This window comes from Delphinus delphis, chromosome 2, assembly GCF_949987515.2.
Source record: "Delphinus delphis chromosome 2, mDelDel1.2, whole genome shotgun sequence".
Lineage (NCBI taxonomy): Eukaryota > Metazoa > Chordata > Mammalia > Artiodactyla > Delphinidae > Delphinus > Delphinus delphis.
In genome coordinates, this window is record NC_082684.1 from 73,648,574 (window position 1) to 73,671,926 (window position 23,353).

The 23,353-nt window shown below is 41.1% G+C and overlaps 1 protein-coding gene across 1 annotated transcript; it reads right to left on the reverse strand.

Annotated features, from left to right (window-relative positions):
- Positions 1–304: 304 nt before the first annotated feature.
- LOC132420371 (cathepsin G-like) lies at positions 305–6,331 on the reverse strand. Its single transcript, XM_060004746.1, has 7 exons — positions 6,041–6,331; positions 3,445–3,789; positions 2,837–2,952; positions 1,952–2,099; positions 1,369–1,504; positions 966–1,220; positions 305–518 (listed from the first exon to the last, which is right to left on the reverse strand). The coding sequence occupies exons 3-7, from the start codon at positions 2,889–2,891 to the stop codon at positions 357–359; spliced, it is 756 nt and encodes a 251-aa protein (XP_059860729.1). The 5' UTR covers positions 2,892–2,952; positions 3,445–3,789; positions 6,041–6,331; the 3' UTR covers positions 305–356.
- Between the last annotated feature and the right edge of the window lie 17,022 nt (positions 6,332–23,353).

The following is a 23,353-nucleotide window of genomic DNA, read 5'->3' on the forward strand; positions in this document are numbered from 1 at the left end:
TCTCTGGTAGGGTGGAAAATAAGGAGCCTTACTCTGGGAAGAGATAGGTCCTTCCATCACTCCCCAGAGCGGGTGGAGGGGATATGGAGGAATGCATGGCTTGGAGGAGAGAAGAAGCTCACCCTGACTCCCAGGATGGGGGCGACGGGGATTCACTTGTCCTGGGGAAGAGACCCCATTTTCCTGGAGGAGCTCACACTCAGTCCTGGCACACATTTGCTGTGTATTGAATCATGTTTAATGAACAAATGAGGAATCGGTTATTTCCACTCTAGATGTGGATGTTTATTAAGGCTCTGGGAACCGCCCTGGATCTGGGCTCTGCGCCAGAGAAGGGGAGTCAGTGACAGGGGGTGTCACTCCAGCCCCCACTCTTTGAAGCGTCTCATCGTTCTCCGTATCCAGGGCAGGAAGCTGGAAATCCTGGTGAAGACTGCTGGAGGAGTCCCAAACCTGTTTCCGTAGGAGACGATGCCCTGGGACACGTTGTTACACACAAGAGGGCCACCGGAGTCCCCCTGTGGGCAAGCAGAGGAAGGGACACTAAGCCGGGCCTCCATTCTCCAGGCCTTCCTCCTCCTGAGGCCCTAAGGCCCGCCCTCAGAGAAAACAGGCGTGGGTGGGCTCCTTCCCCTGCTGGCTGTGTGTGAGATGGGAGGGTGAGGGGCAGCAGAAGTCGAGCTTCTGGATTTTTCCATCACTGGGCTTCAGCCCTGGCTATGGTTATTCTCCAGAACAACCCAGGTCAAGGTACCTTCACCGGCCCCAGGAAAACGCTGCACATGTACGTCCTGTGTCTGGTGCACCTGCTATTCCCCCAGAGACCGGATTGACGGGGAAAAGTCCCCCACCTCACTCTGCTCTGGGCCCCAGACTGAGGCCATGGGGATGTAGTCTGTCCCCATTGCCCAGTCTGCCCACGTCCCTTTGTCTCGGACAGTGTCGGCAGATGCCCGTGGTCTTACCAGGAAGGCGGATTTCCTCTCTCTTGGGTCGCCCACACAAATCTGTGTTCGGCCAGTGTAGAACATGAAGCGTCTACTGCACTCCCCATTCCTCTGCACTGTCAGCTGCACGTCTTGGAGCGTGTCTGTTCTCCTGTTCAGGCCCAGAAGGCCCCAGCCGGCCACGGTGCACAGGGTCCCAGGACTCAGCCTGTCCTGGGTTTGCGGCAGAGCCACCGGCCTCACAGCTCGATTACGTCTGACTCTGCTTCTCAGCTGGCAGGAAGCATGCAGGCACTCAGGGACCGTCTATGCCATGCTCACCCCATGCCTACCACCACCCTGGGAGTCTGCTCGGCTTCCCCCTCCCTGGTCCCCCAAGCTGGGAGGGAGCCGCCCGGGTGAAGTACCAGAGGGTCGGTACCTGCAGTAACATGATGTCATTCTGGTAGTTCCGCTGATTGTACCTGGGGTGGGGGATGGCTCTGAGCACCGGTATGCGCTGCTGAGCCCTTTCCAACCTCCTGATGTTGTGGGCCCCCAGGATGACACTTATTTGTCTGCAAAGGAAAGGGAGCCTAGAAGTAGGTCTGAGCTGCAGGAACTGCACTCCCCGATGCAGGTCACGTGACAGCCCAGGGTGGCGAGACCTCACCCAAGGGAGGTGGGGACAGGAGGGCTCTGGCGCTGGGCTCTATGCCCTTGGTCTCCACAGCCTTGAGCTGTGGGTGGTAGGAAACTCAGTGACCTTATATTTGGCCTCCCCTACAATAAAAAAGGAGCTTGAATTCATATTTTGAGCCCCAATGCGTGCCTTCCATCTCCCCATCTTGCTCTTTTTGATCAGGTCCTCCTTTCTCCCCATTTACAATGGCCTGCTCCCTGCTCCCCAAGTCCTAGCGGCTCTTTTTCACCCCTTTATTGCTAGAACCCTGCTCTCAATGGCTCCTCTCATGAAATCTTCTGGACCTGCTCTGCTGGTGCCCAGAAGCCCCTTAGTGACTCACCTTCCAAAGCAGTGAGCTGCTGTCATCACAAAGTCTTCTCGCACCAGAAATCCCCCACAAGTGGTCAGACCCACTGGTGTCTGGATCTGAACATATGCCATGTAAGGGTGGGAATGGGGCCTGGCCTCTTGGCCTCCGATGATCTGCCCTGGAAGGAAGCATTAGGCACTTATCTCTGCACTGACAGGTGTGTGGGCTTCGGCTTGGTGGCTCCAGAAATGTTAGAAGATGGCGAGGCAGGAGAGGTGCTACACGGGCCGGAGAAGCTGGTGGTTCATGAGAACTGGGTCTGCAGGGCACCAGCCTTGGGGGAGGCTCCAGGAGTCTGCAGGAAACGCCGCTGGCTCCCCATCCCAGCCTCAGCTCCCTCCCACCTCCCCAGAAGGCAAGGCCAGCTGCAGCCTCCCATAATGAGGAAGGTTCCTCTGCTGTGGGGATGGCAGATCCGGAGCCCTCTGAGCAGCCTCTCCCTGCAGTCCCGTGGTACTTTCTTCCTCAGGGAGTCTCCAGATCCCTGTGAGTCCAGCTCACGGCCAGCTCATGAATTTAAGGCTCTAAGGATGAGCCGGCGGGCCTGCTATTGCTGTATCTTTATCTCCTAGGCTCTGCCACAGGAGCTGCAGAATGAGTTCAGAGAGCGTGTTTATATAGCAAGTAGTACGTGCCAGCACGACTCCAGGAATTTTATGTACACTAAGTCATTTAACTCTCATGTCAGCTCTCTGAGGTAGGCCTGACATAATTCCTGTTTTATAGATGATGGAGCTGAGGAACTCTGAACTCATACAAGCTGCCCAATGATACAGGGTTAGGGAGTGCCTGAGTGGTCTGGCTCCAGAGTCTATGGGATGGTGTCGGTCTCTGAGGATGGGGACGGTCACTCACCTGCCCTAGCCCTGGGAGGCAGGAGAAGGACCACCAGGAGCAGGAGTGGCTGCATCGTCCTGGGAAGTCTGCCCAGTCAGTTGCTTCTGGTCTTCCTCCTGCCAGACTTTGAGCCCCTGAAAGAGGAAGGAAGGGTGAGGGTGGGGGCTTGAGAATTCGCATTCCCATTCTCCTGCTGCTGTGCTAGGTTTCATCACCCAAGGCTGCCCAAGAGGCTTGCCCACTAACTGCCAGTGATGTGGGGGAAGACAGTAACCCAAGGCTTCAGCGCAATATCCCGCACAGCTGCTGAGTCATTGCTGGCCGCGGAAATGGGAACCCAGGGCAACAGGGATGGGGACCGGGTCACTGTGTCCCAGAACCTCAAACCCACCGAATTCAATAATCCCTACAAGCATCAAAGCTGGGAGCTCTCTATTTCCTCCTTCCTCTCCCTCATTGACTGGAGCCTGCATGTCTTCACCCTTTGGCCTTAGCCCCCTGTTGAGACCCTTGCTGCTCCCACTTCTTTCTAGAAGTTGTCATGCAGATTGAGTAGCTCTCTCTCCTGAGTGTGTGGAGGGCACCACCAGAGAAAGGAAAGGGAAGAATGAGGCTCTGCCACTGACCATTATGCTCTCAGGTCTCTTGAGCCCCAGCAAACTCTCAGTGAAATCCTGACACTGTGGACGACTTCTGTTCTCCTGCTTCCTACTCAAGGCAATTATGTCCCAGAAGTTTCTCTGCATGCAGAAAAGGCCTAGTGACTTGATTTTGTTGCAAGCCATCAGACCCTGGTGGAAAAACATCTCAAATCCTATTCATCCATGGTATAAGAGTCCCATCAACTTAATCCCATCTCTGCCCCGGGGGTGATAGCTCCTAAGAAGGAGGTACGTCACTGCTGTGCTCCCTGTAACACATGAAGAAGTGGACCCAGGCATTCATCACTGAGAGAAAGGCACGGCAGAGTCCTGCAGAGAAACACAAGGGGTTGTGAGACAGTTTTCACAATACTTCAAAGTTTCTCTGTTGGCATAGAAAGCACTACAATATAGTAAAATTTTTGCAAAAGTATCAGAATTGAAAGCTAATACAATTCTCAGTCTTCCATGGATTATGATAAGCCCACTTGAAAATGTTATAAAAGTTAAGGATCCTCTCCCTATATATAAATATACACAGGTTATAGCTTATTTTCAGAGCTGCCAAGAACTTAATCCTTCCTCTAATGCACGGTTTATGACTGCAACCTCATGAAATTTCTTCATGCATCTGAAAAGTAATATGCAGAAAACAGGGAAAAAGAAACGAAAATAGTATAACAGCTTTATTAGTGCCTTAGCATCTGGGTAATTTTAATTTATTGTTAATTAACGTTTTACAACACTTTATTTTATTTTAAAAACTTTAATGTAAATTTTTTACAAAGTAAAGGATAAAGAGTAGCATGCGAAGAAATGGGAGTCAAATATATATGCTCCCAATGATCTTAATAGAGATGTGGATAAGGGATTTCATTAACAGTGACTAGGATTTCATGCCGATCTTCCCACCAAAAACAACCGAAAGAAACCTGTTTAAAATGGCTAAAAACCTTAAAAGGCTTGAAGAAATGCAAATGTAGGGGTGAATACCAGGCCCAAACTGAAGGAATAATGGGTGTCCAGTTAGACAGTTACTACTGTTCTGTGGAAATTTGCTGAACCCACAAAATTCAAATTTCTGTTTTAATGAGCATATAAAGTGAGAGGTATAGAAATCAAAGAGGGAGGAGATATGGGGATATATGTATATGTATAGCTGATTCACTTTGTTATAAAGCAGAACCTAACACACCACTGTAAAGCAATTATACTCCAATAAAGATGTTAAAAAAATAAAAAATAAATAAAATTTAAAAAATAAAAGAAATTAAAAAAAAAAACAAATCAAAGACCAAGACCCACACAAGCAGGTCTAGTCAAACCCTCCTCACAATAAGCTGGGAACTGAAAAGTTTACACACTCAAAGTAACAAAGAAGAGTTAATGGGCAAGTGCTTGCATGTAATTTCATGAAAGATGGAAATAGTACTGGACTTTCATGGACTCTCATACCTTGAACTTCGATTAATGTTGTTATGGACTGTTTGCTAAAGTACCTGGCAAAATCAAATGCAAATGTAGAGGAAATTCACTTAATTCCAGTGTTTGAATTACACCTAAATATTGTTTTTCAAGTACAATGACAAGCATATAGTCAAATATAAACAGATCAACAAGCAAGCAAAGATATAAGACACCATGACTAATAAACAATAGATAAGAGAAAAAATACTTTAATTATTGGGATAATACTATTAGTAAAATAAAATATAGATTGCAAAAAACATTATGCTGAAATAAAAACAAGCTTTAAAAGCACTCCCATGTTATGTCATAATTCTAGTAATTACTTTAAAATGTATATCTCAGAAATTACTAAATTTCCTTGTCAATTGCATTATTATGAACTTTCACCAAATCTTTAACCGTAGTCATTTTTAAGTCTTTTGTCATTTACAGACAGTTCTGGGTGTACTCTGATGCTTTTGCAAATATGTTCCTATAAAAGGGTTTCATCTTCAAGGAATTCATGGAAAAGACTCTGACAAGTACAGGTTTCTGGTAACTGACTATACTGCTGAACTGAATGAATAAGCATTTTCAGAACCCTAATGGAAAACTGATGAATTCATAAAAGTGCTAACAAAAGATCAAGATGAAAAAAAATTAATTACACGGGACTGAGTGAGCTGATGAGGATGATTATAATTTTTGTGACTTTGAGTTAAAAAAAAAATCCCACAAGGACTCAGAGGCAAAAAGTATACAAATCAATTTTCACTGCAAAGTAAAGGAGCTGTTCCAGTGGAGGATTCCTGGACTGAATGTCAATATTATGACATAGTGTGTTTCATGTTTGGTAATTGCAATCATTATTGCTTTTGTTGTGGTCATCCATTTACAATGCTTGGTGTCAGTTTATTTACCTCTTGTAAAAATAAAATACAGTGTGTGTGTGTGTGAAAAAAAAAAAAGCACTCCAGGGAACATTAACCTTAAAAAAATGACATCTGAAAAAGACCTAAATACAACTTCTAAAAGTGAGAAATATGAAAACACCAAAATTAAAGTCACAGTGAATAAAGTTAATAACAGATGATTATTAAAGTTAATAAAAGATGAAAATAGAATTACTAACCTGAAATAGCTCAGAAAGAATTGTCAAGAATAGAGCACAGGGCTTCCCTGGTGGTGCAGTGGTTGAGAGTCCGCCTGCCGATGCAGGGGACATGGGTTCGTGCCCCGGTCCAGGAGGATCCCACATGCTGCAGAGCGGCTGGGCCCGTGAGCCATGGCCGCTGAGCCTGCGCGTCCGGAGCCTGTGCTCTGCAACGGGAGAGGCCACAGCGGTGAGAGGCCAGCGTACCGCAAAAAAAAAAAAAAAAAAAAAAAAAATAGAGCACAGACAGGCATAAAGATAAAAATATAGAAAACAGTAGAATTAGAAGGTTGAACATATGTTGAATTAAAGTTCTAGAAGAAGAGAGACAGAATGGGGGAGAAAAGTAATATATAGTGAGATAGTGGTTGAGATTTTGTTAAAACTGATGACAAAAATGCAGTTAGAGGTTAAAAAAATACCAATAAATCTCAAGCAGAATACAGAAGAGAAATCTATACCTAGAAATCAATATTATAAAGAAACAGCAGAAATCTTAAGGACGAGTAGAGTAAAATAGATTACACACTTTCAAATGAATGGCAGAGCAAAGGGAGAATTTTCAACAGCAGCAGTGAGTGGATGCTACTCAGGAAGAAATGTCTTCATAGTCATTCGAGAAGATTTTAAAGTACATCTTATAAATTGATTAGTAATGTTATAGAAGTTATGAATAGCTGATGAAAAAACGAACACATATAGAACATCTTACTCAACAAAGGCAGATTAAACACTTTACAAGCACATATAGATGTTGACCATAGATTAGACCATAGAGTAGGTCTCAAAAATGTTTAAAGGATTAAAATGATGCATCATTTTTCATAGACCACAATGAGTTTAAGTTAGAATTTCATAACAAGAATATGAGCAGAAAATCCTTATATTTTTAAAACTAACAAAATAGACTGCTAAATACAGAGGATCCTTGAACAACAGGCATTTGAAATGGACAGTTCCACTTACACATGGCTTTTTCTCAGTAGTAAACACTAGAGTACTACACTACCCATTGTTGGTAGCAAAACCACAGAGCAGAGGACCAACTATAAGTTATACTTGGATTTTCCACTAGGTGAAGTGCCGATGCCCCTAAACTCCCACGCTGTTCAAGGGCCAAATGAATCATGAGTAAAAACATAATGGAAACAAAAAATGAGTTCAAAATGATTAATAATGATGAAAATAATTTATAGTAAAATTTGTTGAGTATATGTGAATAAAGATGAAACTTGACTATTTAACACTATACCTCAAATTAATTAATTTAAAGGTAAAAACTTAAAACTTTGGATATAGGAGAATTTCTTTATACATTTAACATTGGGAAAACAATTTTATACAAAATATACAAAGCACTAACCATCAAAAATAATGCATAAATTGATCTACATTAAATGTTTGTTATGTATATACAAATAAAGATGAAATTCTGATTGCACAGGACACTTATTTTTGAATTATTGAATTTTATTTTATTTATTTTTTTATACAGCAGGTTATTAGTTATCCATTTAATACATATTAAGGTATATATGTCAATCCCAATCTCCCCATTCATCACACCACCAACCCCCGCCACCTTCCCTCCTTGGTGTCCATACGTTTGTTCTCTACATCTGTGTCTGAATTTCTGTCCTGCAAACCGGTCATCTGTACCATTTTTCTAGGTTCCATATATATGCGTTAATATACGATATTTGTTTTTCTCTTTCTGACTTACTTCACTCTGTCTGACAGTATCTAGGTTCATCCATGTCTCTGCAAATGACCCAATTTCGTTCCTTTTTATGGCTGAGTCATATTCCATTGTATATATGTACCACATCTTCTTTATCCATTCGCATTTAGGTTGCTTCCATGACCTGGCTATTGTAAATAGTGCTGCAATGAACGTTGGAGTGCATGTGTCTTTTTGAATTATGGTTTTCTCTGGGTATATGCCCAGGAGTGGGATTGCTGGGTCATATGGTAATTCTATTTGTAGTTTTTTAAGGAACCACCATACAGTTCTCCCTAGTGGCTGTATCAATTTACATTCCCACCAACAGTGCACGAGGGTTCCCTTTTCTCCACACCCTCTCCATTATTTGTTGTTTGTAGATATTCTGATGATAGCCATTCTGACTAGTATGAGGTGATACCTTACTGTAATTCTGATTTGCATTTCCCTAACAATTAGTGATGTTGAGCAGATTTCATGTGCTTCTTGGCCATCTGTATGTCTCTTTTGGAGAGATGTCTATTTAGGTCTTTTGCCCATATTTGGATTAGGTTATTTGTCTTTTTAATATTGAGCTGCATGATCAGTTTATATATTTTGGAGATCAATCCTTTGTCCGTTGATTCATTTGCAAATATTTTCTCCCATTCTGAGGGTTGTCTTTTCATCTTGTTTGTAGTTTCCTTTGCTTTGCAAAAGCTTTTAAGTTTCATTAGGTACCATTTGTTTATTTTTGTTTTTATTTCCATTACACTAGGAGGTGGATCAAAAAAGATCTTGCTGTGATTTATGTCAAAGAGTGTTCTTCCTATGTTTCTCTCTAAGAGTTTTACAGTGTCCAGTCTTATGTTTAGGTCTCTAATCCATTTTGAGTTTATTTTTGTGTATGGTGTTAGACAGTGTTCTAATTTCATTCTTTTACATGTAGCTGTCCAGTTTTCCCAGCATCACTTACTGAAGAGGCTGGCTTTTCTCCACTGTATATCCTTGCCTCCTTTATCATAGATTAGTTGACCATAGGTGCGTGGGTTTATCTCTGGGCTTTCTATCCTGTTCCATTGATCTATGTTTCTGTTTTTGTGCCAGCACCATATTGTCTTGATTACTGTAGCTTTGTAGTATAGTCTGAAGTCAGGAAGTCTGACTCCTCCAGCTCCGTACTTTTCCCTCAAGACTGCTTTGGCTATTGGGTGTCTTTTGTGTCTCTATACAAATTATAAGATTTTTGTTATAGTTCTGTAAAAAATGCCATTGATAATTTGATAGGGATTGCATTGAGTCTGTAGATTGCTTGGGTAGTATAGTCATTTTCACAATATTGATTCGTTCAGTCCAAGAACATGGTATATCTCTCCATCTGTTTGTATCATCTTTAATTTCTTTCATCAGTGTCTTATACTTTTCTGCATAGAGGTCTTTTGTCTCCTTAGGTAGGTTTATTCCTAGGTATTTTATTCTTTATGTTGCAATGGTAAATAAGAGTGTTTCCTTAATTTCTCCTTCAGATTTTTCATCATTAGTGTACAGGAATGCAAGAGATTTCTGTGCATTAATTTTGTAACCTGCAACTTACCAAATTCATTGATTAGCTCTAGTAGTTTTCTGGAGGCATCTTTAGGGTTCTCTATGTATAGTATCATGTCATCTACAAACAGTGACAGTTTTACTTCTCCTTTTCCAATTTGTATTCCTTTTATTTCTTCTTCTTCTCTGATTGCCATGGCTAGGACTTCCAAAACTATGTTGAATAATAGTGGTGAGAGTGAACATCCTTGTCTTGTTTCTGATCTTAGAGGAAATACTTTCAGGTTTTCACCATTGAGAATGATGTTTGCTGTGGGTTTGTCATATATGGTCTTTATTATGTTGAGGTAGGTTCCCTCTATGCCCAATTTCTGGAGAGTTTTTATCATAAAAGGGTGTTGAATTGTGTCAAAAGCTTTTTCTGCATCTATTGAGATGATCATATGGTTTTTATCCTTCAATTTGTTAACGTGGTGTATCACATTGATTGATTTGTGTATATGGAAGAATCCTTGCATCCCTGGGATAAATCCCACTTGATCATGGTGTATGATCCTTTTAATGTGTTGTTGGATTCAGTTTGCTAGTATTTTGTTGAGGATTTTTACTTCAATATTCATCAGTGATATTGGTCTGTAATTTTCTTTTTTTGTAGTATCTCTGTCTGGTTTTGGTGTCAGGTGATGGTGGCCTCAGAGAATGAGTTTGGGAGTGTTCCTTCCTCTGCAATTTTTGGGAAGAGTTTGGGAAGGATGGGTATTAGCTCTTCTATAAATATTTGATGTAATTCACCTGTGAAGCCATCTGGTCCTGGGCTTTTGTTTGTTGGAAGAATTTTAATCACAGTGTCAATTTCATTACTTGTGATTGGTCTGTTCATATTTTCTATTTTTTCCTGGTTCAGTTTTGGAAGGTTATACTTTCTAAGGATTTGTCCATTTCTTCCAGGTTGTCAATTTTATTGGCATAGCATTGCTTGTAATAGTCTCTTAGGATGCTTTGTATTTCTGCAGTGTCTGTTGTAACTTCTCCTTTTTCATTTCTAATTTTATTGATTTGAGTCCTCTCCCTCTTTTTCTTGATGAGTCTGGCTAATGGTTTATCAATTTTGTTTATCTTCTCAAAGAACCAGCTTTTAGTTTTATTGATCTTTGCTATTTTCTTGGTTTCCGTTTCATTTATTTCTGCTCTATCTTTATGATTTCTTTCCTTCTGCTAACTTTGGGTTTTGTTTGTTCTTCTTTCTCTAATTCCTTTAGGTGTAAGGTTAGATTGTTCATTTGAGATTTTTCTTATTTCTTGAGGTAGGCTTGTATCGCTGTAAACTTCCCTCTTAGAACTGCTTTTGCTGCATGCCATAGGTTTTGGATTGTCGTGTTTTCATTGTCATTTGTCTCTAGGTATTTTTTGATTTCCTCTTTGATTTATTCAGTGATCTCTTGGTTATTTAGTAACGTATTGTATAGCCTCTATGTGTTTGTGTTTTTTACTTTTTTTTTTCCCTGTAATTGATTTCTGATCTCAAAGCATTGTGGTCAGAAACGATGCTTGATATGATTTCAGGTTTTTTTATTTAGTGACCCAAGATGTGATCTATCCTGGAGAATGTTCCGTGTGCACTTGAGAAAAAAGTGTAATCTGTTTTTATTGGATGGAATGTTCTATACATATTAATTAAATTTATCTGGTCTATTGTTTCATTTAAAGCTTGTGTTTCCTTATTAATTTTCTATTTGGATGATCTGTCCATTGGTGTCAGTGAGGTGTTTAAGTCCCCCACTATTATTGTGTTACTGTCGATTTCCTCTTTTATAGCTGTTAGCAGTTGCCTTAGGTATTGAAGTGCTCCTATGTTGTGTGCATATATATTTATAATTGTTATTTCTTCTTCTTGGATTGATCCCTTGAACATTATGTAGTGTCCTTTGCTGTCTCTTGTAACATTCTTTATTTTAAAGTCTATTTTATCTGATATGAGTATTGCTACTCCAGTTTTCTTTTGATTTCCATTTGCATGGAATATCTTTTTCCATCCCCTCACTTTCAGTCTGAATGTGTCCCTAGGTCTGAAGTGGGTCTCTTGTAGACAGTATGTATATGGGTCTTGTTTTTGTACGCATTCAGCAAGCCTGTGTCTCTTGGTTGGAGCGTTTAATCCATTCACGTTTAGGGTAATTATCAATATGTATGTTCCTATTACCATTTTCTTAATTGTTTTGGGTTTGTTTTTGTAGGTCCTTTTCTTCTCTGTGTTTCCCACTTACAGAAGTTCTTTTAGCATTTGTTGTAGAGCTGGTTTGGTGGTGCAAATTCTCTTAGCCTTTGCTTGTCTGTAAAGCTTTTGATTTCTCCATCAATTCTGAATGAGATCCCTGCTGGGTAGAGTAATCTTGGTTGTAGGTTCTTCCCTTTCATCACTTTCATCACTTTCATCACAGTATGTCATGCCACTCCCTTCTGGCTTGTAGAGTTTCTGCTGAGAAATCAGCTGTTAACATTATGGGAGTTCCCTTGTATGTTATTTGTCATTTTTCCCTTGCTTCTTTCAATAATTTTTCTTTGTCTTTAATTTTTGCCAATTTGATTACTATGTGTCTTGGCGTGTTTCTCCTTGGGTTTATCCTGTATGGGACTCTCTGCACTTCCTGGACTTGGGTGGCTATTTCCTTTCCCAAGTTAGGGAAGTTTTCGACTATAATCTCTTCAAATATTTTCTCGGGTCCTTTCTCTCTCTCTTCTCCTTCTGGCACCCCTATAATGTGAATGTTTTTGTGTTTAACATAACATTGTCCTAGAGATCTCTTAGGCTGTCTTCATTTCTTTTCATTCTTTTTTCTTTATTCTGTTCTGCAGCCGTGAATTCCACCATTCTGTCTTCCAGGTCACTTATCCATCTTCTGCCTCAGTTATTCTGCTATTGATTCCTTCTAGTGTATTTTTCATTTCAGTTATTGTATTGTTCATCTCTGTTTATTTGTTCTTTAATTCTTCTAGGTCTTTGTTAAACATTTCTTTCATCTTCTTGATCTTTGCCTCCATTCTTTTTCCAAGGTCCTGGATCATCTTCACTATCATTATTCTGAATTCTTTTTCTGGAAGGTTGCCTATCTCCACTTCATTTAGTTGTTTTCCTGAGGTTTGGTCTTGTTTCTTCATCTGATACGTAGCCCTCTGCCTTTTCATCTTGTCTATCTTCCTGTGGTTGTGGGTTTTTTCCCACAGGCTGCAGGATTGTAGTTCTTCTTGCTTCTGCTGTCTGCCCTCTGGTGGATGAGACTATCCAAGACACTATTGACATAGTGAAAAGTAAAGCCACAGGGTGGGAGAATTAAGAAAGGGTTTATACCTGGGAGATATATGTTTATATATAAATCATATCTATGTTACATTACAGGTCACTGGGAAGCCAATAATTTTGAAATTATACATGGAATTGACAAATATGAGAGTTGCTACTCCAGCTTTCTTTTGGTTTCCATTTGCATGGAATACCTTTTTCCATCGTCTCACTTTCAGTCTGTATGTGTCTCTAGGTCTGAAGTGGGTCTCTTGTTGACAGCATATATATGGGTCTTGTTTTTGTATCCATTCAGCCAGTCTTGTCTTGTGGTGGGAGCATTTAATCCATTTACATTTAAGGTAATTATCGATATGTATGTTCCTATTCCCATTTTCTTAATTGTTTTGGGTTCATTATTGTAGGTCTTTTCCTTCTCTTGTGTTTCTTGCCTAGAGAAGATCCTTTTGCATTTGTTGTAAATCTGGTTTGGTGGTGCTGAACTCTCTCAGCTTTTGCTTGGCTGTAAAGGTTTTAATTTCTCCATCAAATCTGAATGAGATCCTTGCTGGGTAGAGTAATCTTGGTTGTAGGTTTTTCTCCTTCATCACTTTAACCATGTCCTGCCAGTCCCTTCTGGCTTGCAGAGTTTCTGCTGTAAGATCAGCTGTTAACCTTATGGGGATTCCCTTGTGTGTTATTTGTTGTTTTTCCCTTGCTGTTTTTAATATGTTTTCTTTGTATTTAATTTTTGACAGTTTGATTAACATGTGTCTTTGCGTGTTTCTCCTTGGATTTATCCTGTATGGGACTCTGTGCTTCCTGGACTTGATTAACTATTTCCTTTCCTATATTAGGGAAGTTTTCAACTATAATCTCTTCAAGTATTTTCTCAGTCTCTTTTTCTCTTCTTCTTCTGGAACCCTTATAATTCGAATATTGGTGCATTTGATGTTGTCCCAGAGGTCTCTTAGACTGTCCTCATTTCTTTTCATTCTTTCTTCTTTATTCTGCTCTGCAGTAGTTATTTCCACTCTTTTATCTTCCAGATCACTTATCCATTCTTCTGCCTCAGTTATTCTGCTATTGATCCCTTCCAGAGTATTTTTAATTTCATATATTGTGTTGTTCATCATTGCTTGTTTCATCTTTAGTTCTTCTAGGTCCTTGTTAAATGTTTCTTGCATTTTCTCTATTCTATTTCCAAGATTTTGGATCATCTTTACGATCATTATTCTGAATTCTTTTTCAGGTAGACTGCCTATTTCCTCTTCATTTGGTAGGTCTGGTGGGTTTTTATCTTGCTCCTTCATCTGCTGTGTTTTTCTGTCTTCTCATTTTGCTTACCATACTGTGTTTGGGGTCTCCTTTTTGCAGGCTGCAGGTTCGTAGTTCCCGTTGTTTTTGGTGTCTGTCCCCAGTGGCTAAAGTTGGTTCAGTGGGTTGTGTAGGCTTCCTGGTGGAGGGGACTGGTGCCTGTGTTCTGGTGGATGAGGCTGGATCTTGTCTTTCTGGTGGGCAGGTCCATGTCTGGTGGTGTGTTTTGGGGTGTCTGTGGACTTATTATAATTTTAGGCAGCCTCTCTGCTAATGGGTGGCGTTGTGTTCCTGTCCTGCTAGTTGTTTGGCATAGGGTGTCCAGCACTGTATCTGGCTGGTCGTTGAGTGAAGCTGGGTGTTGGTGTTGTGATTGCGATCTCTGGGAGATTTTCACCATTTGATATTACGTGGAGCTGGGAGGTCTCTTGTGGACCAGTGTCCTGAAGTTGGCTCTCCCACCTCAGAGGCACAGCACTAACTCTTGGTTGCAGCAACAAGAGCCTTTCATCCACACGGCTTAGAATAAAAGGGAGAAAAGTAGAAAGAAAGAAAGAGGATAAAAGAAAATAAAATATAGTAAGGTAAAATAAAGTTATTAAAATAAAAAAAGAATTATTAAGAAAGAAGCTTTTTTTTAAGTTAAAAAAAAAAAAAACAGATGGATGGAACCCTAGGACAAATGGTGAAAGCAAAGCTATACAGACAAAATCTCACACAGAAGCATACACATACACATTCACAAAAAGAGGAAAAGGGGAAAAAATAATAAATCTTGCTCTCAAAGTCCACCCCCTCAATTTGGGATGATTCGTTGTCTATTCATGTATTCCATGATGCAGGGTACATCAAGTTGATTGTGGAGATTTAATCCGCTGCTCCTGAGGCTGCTGGGAGACATTTCCCTTTCTCTTCTTTGTTCGCACAGCTCCCGGGGTTCAGCTTTGGATTTGGCCCCGCCTCTGCGTATAGGTCGCTGGAGGGCGTCTGTTCTTCACTCAGACAGGACAGGGTTAAAGGAACTGCTGATTCTGGCTCACTCAGGCTGTGAGGAGGGAGGGGTATGGAGTACGGGGTGAGCCTGCGGCAGCAGAGGTCTGCATGAAGTTGCGCCTGCCTGAGGCGCGCCGTGCGTTCTCCCGGGGAAGTTGTCCCTGGATCCCGGGACCCTGGCAGTGGCGGGCTGCACAGGCTCCCCGGAAGGGGGGTGTGGAGAGTGACCTGTGCTCGCACACAGGCTTCTTGGTGGTGGCAGCAGCAGTCTTAGCGTCTCATGCCCGTCTCTGGGGTCCGCGCTGTTACCTGCAGCTCACACCCGTCTCTGGAGCTTCTTTAAGCAGTGCTCTTAACCTCCTCTCCTTGCGCACCAGGAAACAAAGAGGGAAGAAAAGGTTTCTTGCCTCTTCGGCAGGTCCAGACTGTTCCCCAGACTCCCTCCCAGCTAGGCATGGTGCACTAACCCCCTGCAGCCTGTGCACACACCACCAACCCCAGTCCTCTCCCTGCGCTCCAACAGAAGACTGAGCCTCAGCTCCCAGCCCTGCCCACCCCGGTGGGTGAGCAGACAAGCCTCTCGGGCTGGTGAGTGCTGGTCAGCACCGATCCTCTGTGCGGGAATCTCTCCACCTTGCCCTCTTCCCCCCTGTTGCTGTGCTCTCCTCCGCACCTCCAAAACTTCCCCCTCCACCACCCGCAGTCTCCGCCCACGAAGGGGCTTCCTAGTGTGTGGAAATCTTTCTGCCTTCAAGCTCCCTCCCACTGGTGCAGGTCCCGTCCGTATTCTTTTGTCTCTGTTTATTCTTTTTTCTTTTGCCCTACCCAGGTACGTGAGGAGTTTCTTGCCTTTTGGGAGGTCTGAGGTCTTCTGCCAGCATTCAGTAGGTGTTCTGCAGGAGTTGTTCCACATGTAGATGTACTTCTGATGTATCTGTGGGGAGGAAGGTGATCTCCGCATCTTACCCTTCCACCATCTTCCAAGTGAGTCCAAAGCAATCTTGAGAAAGAAAAATGGAGCTGGAGGAATTAGGCTCCCTGACTTCAGACTATACTACAAAGCTGTAGTCATCAAAACAGTATGGTACTGGCACAAAATAGAAATATAGATCAATGAAACCGGATAGAAAGTGCAGAGAACCCACGCACCTATGGTCACCTAATCTATGACAAAGGAGGCAAGAATATACAATGGAGAAAAGACAGTCTCTTCAATAAGTGGTACCGGGAAAACAGGAGAGCTACATGTAAAAGAATGATATTAGAATACTCCTTAACACCATACACAAAAATAAACACAAAATGGAATAAACCTAAATGTAAGACCAGATGCTATAAACGTCTTAGAGGAAAACATAGGCAGAACACTTTTTGACATACATCACAGCAAGATTTTTTTGACCACCTCCTAGAGTAATGAAAATAAAAACAAAGAAACAAAAAAAACCAAATGGGACTTAATTAAACTTAAAAGCTTTTGCACAGCAAAGGAATCCATAAAGAAAATGAAAAGACAACCTCAGAATAAGAGAAAATATTTGAAAATGAAGCAACTGACAAAGGATTAATCTCCAAAATATACAAACAGCTCATGCAGCTCAATATCAAAAAAACAAACAACCCAATCAGAAAATGGGCAGAAGACCTAAATAGACATTTCTCAAAGAAGACACATAGATGGGCACAAACACATTAAAAGATGCTCACCATCAGTAATTATTAGAGCAATGCAAATCAAAACTACCATGAGGTATCTCCTCACCCTTGTCAGAAAGGCTATCATCAAAAAATCTACAAACAATAAATGCTGAAGAGGGTGTTGAGGAAAGGGAACGTCCTACACTGTAAGTGGGAATGTACATTTCTACAGCCACTATGAAAAACAGTGTGGAGGTTCCTTAAAAAACTAAAAATAGAGCTACCATATGATTCTGCAATCCCGCTCCTGGGCATATATCAGGAGAAAACCATAATCTGAAAATATACATCCACCCCAATGTTCATTACAGCACTGTTTACAATAGCCAAGACATGGAATCAAACTAAGTGTCCATTGACAGAAGAATGGATAAAGATGTGGTACATATATACAATGGAATATTAGCCATTAAAAGGAATGAGATAGTGCCATTTGCAGCAACATGGATGGACCTAGGGATTGTCAAACTGAGAGAAGTAAATCAAACAGGAAGGACAGGTATCACCTGTATGCAGACTCTTAAAAAGTGATACAAATGAACTTATTTACAAAACAGAAACAGACTCACAAACTTAGAGAAGGAACTTATGGCTACCAGGAGGGAAGGGTGGGGGGAGGGATGGTTAGGGAGTTTGGGATTGACATGTACAACTGCTATGCTTAGGATGGATAACCAACAGGGATCTACTGTATAGCACAGGGAACTCTGCTCAATATTATGTGACAATCTGAATGGGAGAAGAATTGGAAAAAGAACAGATACATGTATGTGTAATAACTGAATCACTTTGCTGTACATCTGAAACTAACACAGCATTGTTGCTGACCTATATTCCAATAAAAACTGAAAAGTTTTTTTTTAACCTCTTTATTGGAGTATAATTGCTTTACAATGGTGTGTTAGTTTCTGCTTTATAACAAAGTGAATCAGTTATACATATACATATGTTCCCATATCTCTTCCCTCTTGCGTCTCCCTCCCTCCCACCCTCCCTATCCCACCCCTCTAGGTGGTCAGAAAGCACCAAGCTGATCTCCCTGTGCTATGCGGCTACTTCTCACTAGCTATCTATTTTACATTTGGTAGTGTATATATGTCCATGCCACTCTCTCACTTTGTCACAGCTTACCCTTCCCCCTCACCATATCCTCAAGTCCATGCTCTAGTAGGTCTGTGTCTTTATTCCCGTCTTACCCCTAGGTTCTTCATGACCTTTTTTTTTTTTCTTAGATTCCATATATATGTATTAGCATACAGTATTTGTTTTTCTCTTTCTGACTTACTTCACTCTGTATGACAGACTCTAGGTCCATCCACCTCACTACAAATAACTCAATTTTGTTTCTTTTTATGGCTGAGTAATATTCCATTGTATATATGTACTATATCTTCTTTATCCATTCATCTGTTGATGGACACTTAGGTTGCTTCCATGTCCTGGCTATTGTAAACAGAGCTGCAATGAACATTTTGGTACATGACTCTTTTTGATTTATGATTTGCTCAGGGTATATGCCCAGTAGTGGGATTGCTGGGTCGTATGGTAGTTCTACCTGTAGTTTTTTAAGGAACATCCATACTGTTCTCCATAGTGGCTGTATCAATTTACATTCCCACCAACAGTGAAGGAGGATTCATTTTTCTCCACACCCTCTCCAGCATTTATTGTTTCTCGATTTTTTGATGATGGCCATTCTGACCGGTGTGAGATGATATCTCATTGTAGTTTTGTTTTTGTTTTTCTTTTTTTGTGGTACGCAGGCCTCTCACTGCTGTGGCTTCTCCCATTGCAGAGCACAGGCTCTGGACGCACAGGCTCAGCGGCCATGGCTCATGGGCCCAGCCGCTCTGCGGCATGTGGTATCTTCCCAGACCGGAGCATGAACCTGCATCCCCTGCATCAGCAGGTGTACTCTCAACAACTGCGCCACCAGAGTAGCCCCTCATTGTAGTTTTGATTTGCATTTCTCTAATGATTAATGATGTTGAGCATTCTTTCATGTGTTTGTTGGCAATCTGTATATCTTCTTTGGAGAAATGTTTATTTAGGCCTTCTGCCCATTTTTGGATTGGATTGTTTGTCTTTTTGTTATTCAGCTGCATAAGCTGCTTGTAAATTTTGGAGATTAATCCTTTGTCAGTTGCTTCATTTGCAAATATTTTCTCCCATTCTGAGGGTTGTCTTTTGGTCTTGTTTATGGTTTCCTTTGCTGTGTAAAAGCTTGGAAGTTTCATTAGGTCCTATTTGTTTATTTTTGTTTTTATTTCCATTTCTCTAGGAGGTGGGTCAAAAAGGATCTTGCTGCAATTTATGTCATAGAGTGTTCTGCCTATGTTTTCCTCTAAGAGTTTGATAGTTTCTGGTCTTACATTTAGTTCTTTAACCCATTTTGAGGTTATTTGTGTGTATGGTGTTAGGGAGTGTTCTAATCTCATACTTTTACATGTACCTGTCCAGTTTTCCCAGCACCACTTATTGAAGAGGCTGTCCTTTCTCCACTGTACATTCCTGCTTCCTTTAGCAAAGATAAGGTGACCATATGTGCGTGGGTTTATCTCTGGGCTTTCTATCCTGTTCCATGGATCTATATTTCTGTTTCTGTGCCAGTACCATACTGTCTTGATTACTGTAGCTCTGTAGTATAGTCTGAAGACAGGGAGCCTGACTCCTCCAGCTCCGTTTTTCGTTCTCAATATTGCTTTGGCTATTCGGGGTCTTTTGTGTTTCCATACAAATTGTGAAATTTTTTGTTCTAGTTCTGTGAAAAATGCCAGTGGTATTTTGATAGGGATTGCATTAAATCTGTAGATTGCTTTGGGTAGTGGAGTCATTTTCACAATGTTGATTCTTCCAATCCAAGAACATGATGTATCTCTTGATCTGTTTGTATCATCCTTAATTTCTTTCATCAGTGTCTTATAATTTTCTGCATACAGGTCTTTTGTCTCCTTAGGTAGGTTTATTCCTAGGTATTTTATCCTTTTTGTTGCAATGGTAAATGGGAGTGTTTTGTTAATTTCACTTTCAGAGTTTTCATCATTAGCATATAAGAACGCCAAAGATTTCTGTGCATTCATTTTGTATCCTGCTACTTTACCAAATTCATTGATTAGCTCCAGTAGTTTTCTGGTAGCATCTTTAGGATTCTCTATGTATAGTATCATGTCATCTGCAAACGACAGCTTTACTTCTTCTTTTCCGATTTGGATTCCTTTTACTTCTTTTTCTTCTCTGATGGCTGTGGCTAAAACTTCCAAAACTACGTTGAATAAGAGTGGTGAGAGTGGGCAACCTTGTCTTGTTCCTGATCTTAGTGGAAATGATTTCGTTTTTTCACCAATGAGGATGATGTTGGCTGTGTGTTTTTCATATATGGCCTTTATTATGTTGAGGAAAGTTCCCTCTATGCCTACTTTCTGAAGGGTTTTTATCATAATTGGGTGTTGTATTTTGTCGAAAGCTTTATCTGCATCTATTGAGATGATCATATGGTTTTTCTCCTTCAATTTGTTAACGTGGTGTACCATGTTGATTGATTTGTGTATATTGAAGAATCCTTGCATTCCTGGAATAAATCCCACTTGATCATGGTGCATGATCCTTTTAATGTGCTGTTGGGTTCTGTTTGCTAGTATTTTGTTGAGGATTTTTGGATCTATGCTCATCAGTGATATTGGCCTGTAGTTTTCTTTCTATGTGACATCTTTGTCTGGTTTTGGTATCAGGGTCATGGTGGCCTTGTAGAATGAGTTTGGGAGTGTTCCCCCCTCTGCTATATTTTGGAAGAGTTTGAGAAGGATAGGTGTTAGCTCTTCTCTAAGTGTTTGATATAATTCGCCTGTGAAGCCATCTGGTCCTGGGCTTTTGTTTGTTGGAAGATTTTTAATCACAGTTTCAATTGCAGTGCTTGTGATTGGTCTGTTCATATTTTCTATTTCTTCCTGACTCAGTCTTGGCAGGTTGCGCATTTCTAAGAATTTGTCCATTTCTTCCAGGTTGTCCATTTTATTGGCATAGAGTTGCTTGTAGTAATCTCTCATGATCCTTTGTATTTCTGCAGTGTCAGTTGTTACTTCTCCTTTTTCATTTCTAATTCTATAGATTTGAGTCTTCTCCCTTTTTTGTTTGATGAGTCTGGCTAATGCTTTATCAATTTTGTGTATCTTCTCAAAGAACCAGCTTTTAGTTTTGTTGATCTTTGCTATCGTTTCCTTCATTTCTTTTTCATTTATTTCTGATCTGATCTTTATGATTTCTTTCCTTCTGCTAACTTTGGGGGTTTGTGTTCTTCTTTCTCTAACTGCTTTACGTGCAAGGTTAGGTTGTTTATTTGAGATGTTTCCTGTTTCTTAAGGTAGGATTGTATTGCTATAAACTTCCCCCTTAGAACTGCTTTTGCTGCATCCCATAGGTTTTGGGTCGTCGTGTCTCCATTGTCATTTGTTTCTAGATATTTTTTGATTTCCTCTTTGATTTCTTCAGTGATCACTTCGTTATTAATAGTGTATTGTTTAGCCTCCATGTGTTTGTGTTTACAGATCTTTTCCTGTAATTGATATCTAGTCTCATAGCATTGTGGTTGGAAAAGATACTTGATATGATTTCAATTTTCTTAAATTTACCAAGGCTAGATTTGTGACCCAAGATATGATCTATCCTGGAGAATGTTCCATGAGCACTTGAGAAAAATGTGTATTCTGTTGTTTTTGGATGGAATATCCTATAAATATCAATTAAGTCCATCTTGTTTAATGTATCATTTAAAGCTTGTGTTTCCTTATTTATTTTCATTTTGGATGATCTGTCCATTGTTGAAAGTGGGGTGTTAAAGTTCCCTAAAGTCCTCTACAATGCTTGTGTTACTGTCGATTTCCCATTTTATGGCTGTTAGTATTTGCCTTATGTATTGAGGTGCTCCTATGTTGGGTGCATAAATATTTACAATTGTTATATCTTCTTCTTGGATCGATCCCTTGATCATTATGTAGTGTCCTTCTTTGTCTCTTGTAATAGTCTTTATTTTAAAGTCTACTTTGTCTGATATGAGAATTGCTACTCCAGCTTTCCTCTGATTTCCATTTGCATGGAATATCTTTTTCCATCCCCTCACTTTCAGTCTGTATGTGTCCCTAGGTCTGAAGTAGGTCTCTTTTAGACAGCATATATATGGGTCTTGTTTTCGTATCCATTCAGCCAGTCTGTGTCTTTTGGTGGGAGCATTTAATCCATTTACATTTAAGGTAATTATCGATATGTATGTTCCTATTACCATTTTCTTAATTGTTTTGGGTTCGTTATTGTAGGTCTTTTCCTTCTCTTGTGTTTCTTGCCTAGAGAAGTTCCTTTAGCATTTGTTGTAAAGCAGGTTTGATGGTGCTGAACTCTCTCAGCTTTTACTTGTCTGTAAAGGTTTTAATTTCTCCATCAAATCTGAATGAGATCCTTGCTGGGTAGAGTAATCTTGGTTGTATTTTTTTCTCCTTCCTCACTTTAAATATGTCCTGCCACTCCCTTCTGGCTTGCAGAGTTTCTGCTGTAAGATCAGCTGTTAACCTTATGGGGATTCCCTTATGTGTTATTTGTTCTTTTTCCTTTGCTGCTTTTAATATGTTTTCTTTGTGTTTAATTTTTTATAGTTTGATTAATATGTATCCTGGTGTGTTTCTCCTTGGATTTATCCTGTATGGGACTCTCCAGCACCAAGAGCCTTTCATCCACACGGCTCAGAATAAACCGAAGAAAAAGTAGAAAGAAAGAAAGAGGATAAAAGAAAACAAAATGACGTAAGATAAAATAAAATAAAGTTATTAAAATAAAAAAATTATTAAGAAAACAATTTTAAAAAGTAATAAGGAAAAAAACGGACAGACAGAACTCTAGGACAAATGGTGGAAGCAAAGCTATACAGACAAAATCTCACACAGAAGCATACAGATACACACTCACAAAAAGACGAAAAGGGGAAAAAATAATCTATTTTGCTCTCAAAGTCCACCTCCTCAATTTGGGATGATTCGCTGTCTATTCATGTATTCCACAGATGCAGGGTACATCAGTTTGATTGTGGAGCTTTAATCTGCTGCTTCTGAGGCTGCTGGGAGAAATTTCCTTTTCTCTACTTTGTTCGCACAGCTCCCGGGGTTCAGCTTTGGATTTGGCCCCGCCTCTGCATGTAGGTTGCTGGCTCAGACAGGACGGGGTTAAAGGAGCCGCTGATTCGGGGGCTCTGGCTCACTCAGGCCGGAGGGAGGGAGGGGTATGGATGCGGGGCGAGCCTGCAGCGGCAGAGGCCGGCGTGACATTGCAGCAGCCTGAAGCGCGCCATGCGTTCTCCCAGGGAAGTTGTCCCTGGATCACGGGATCACGGGACTCTGGCAGTGGTGGGCTGCACAGGCTCCTGGGAGGAGCAGTGTGGATGAGTGACCTGTGCTTGCACACAGGCTTCTTGGTGGCGGCAGCAGCAGCCTTAGCGTCTCATGCCCATCTCTGGGATCTGTGCTGATAGCCACGGCTCACACCCATCTCTGGAGCTCTTTTTTTTTTTTTTTTTTTTGCCGTACGCGGGCCTTTCACTGTTGTGGCCTCTCCCATTGCGGAGCACAGGCTCCAGACGCGCAGGCTCAGCAGCCATGGCTCACGGGCCCAGCCGCTCCACGGCATGTGGGATCCTCCTGGACCAGGGCACGAACCCGTGTCCCCTGCATCGGCAGGCGGACTCTCAACCACTGCGCCACCAGGGAAGCCCTCTGGAGCTCCT

Excerpts from the sequence above, each read along its gene's own strand:
- LOC132420371 (XM_060004746.1), bottom strand. The coding sequence starts at position 2,891 with ATGCAGCCACTCCTGCTCCTGGTGGTCCTTCTCCTGCCTCCCAGGGCT. Across the intron at positions 1,221-1,368 it reads ATGACATCATGTTACTGCAG|CTGAGAAGCAGAGTCAGACG; the intron begins GTACCGACCCTC and ends GCTTCCTGCCAG. Across the intron at positions 519-965 it reads AGAGGAAATCCGCCTTCCTG|GGGGACTCCGGTGGCCCTCT; the intron begins GTAAGACCACGG and ends GCTTGCCCACAG.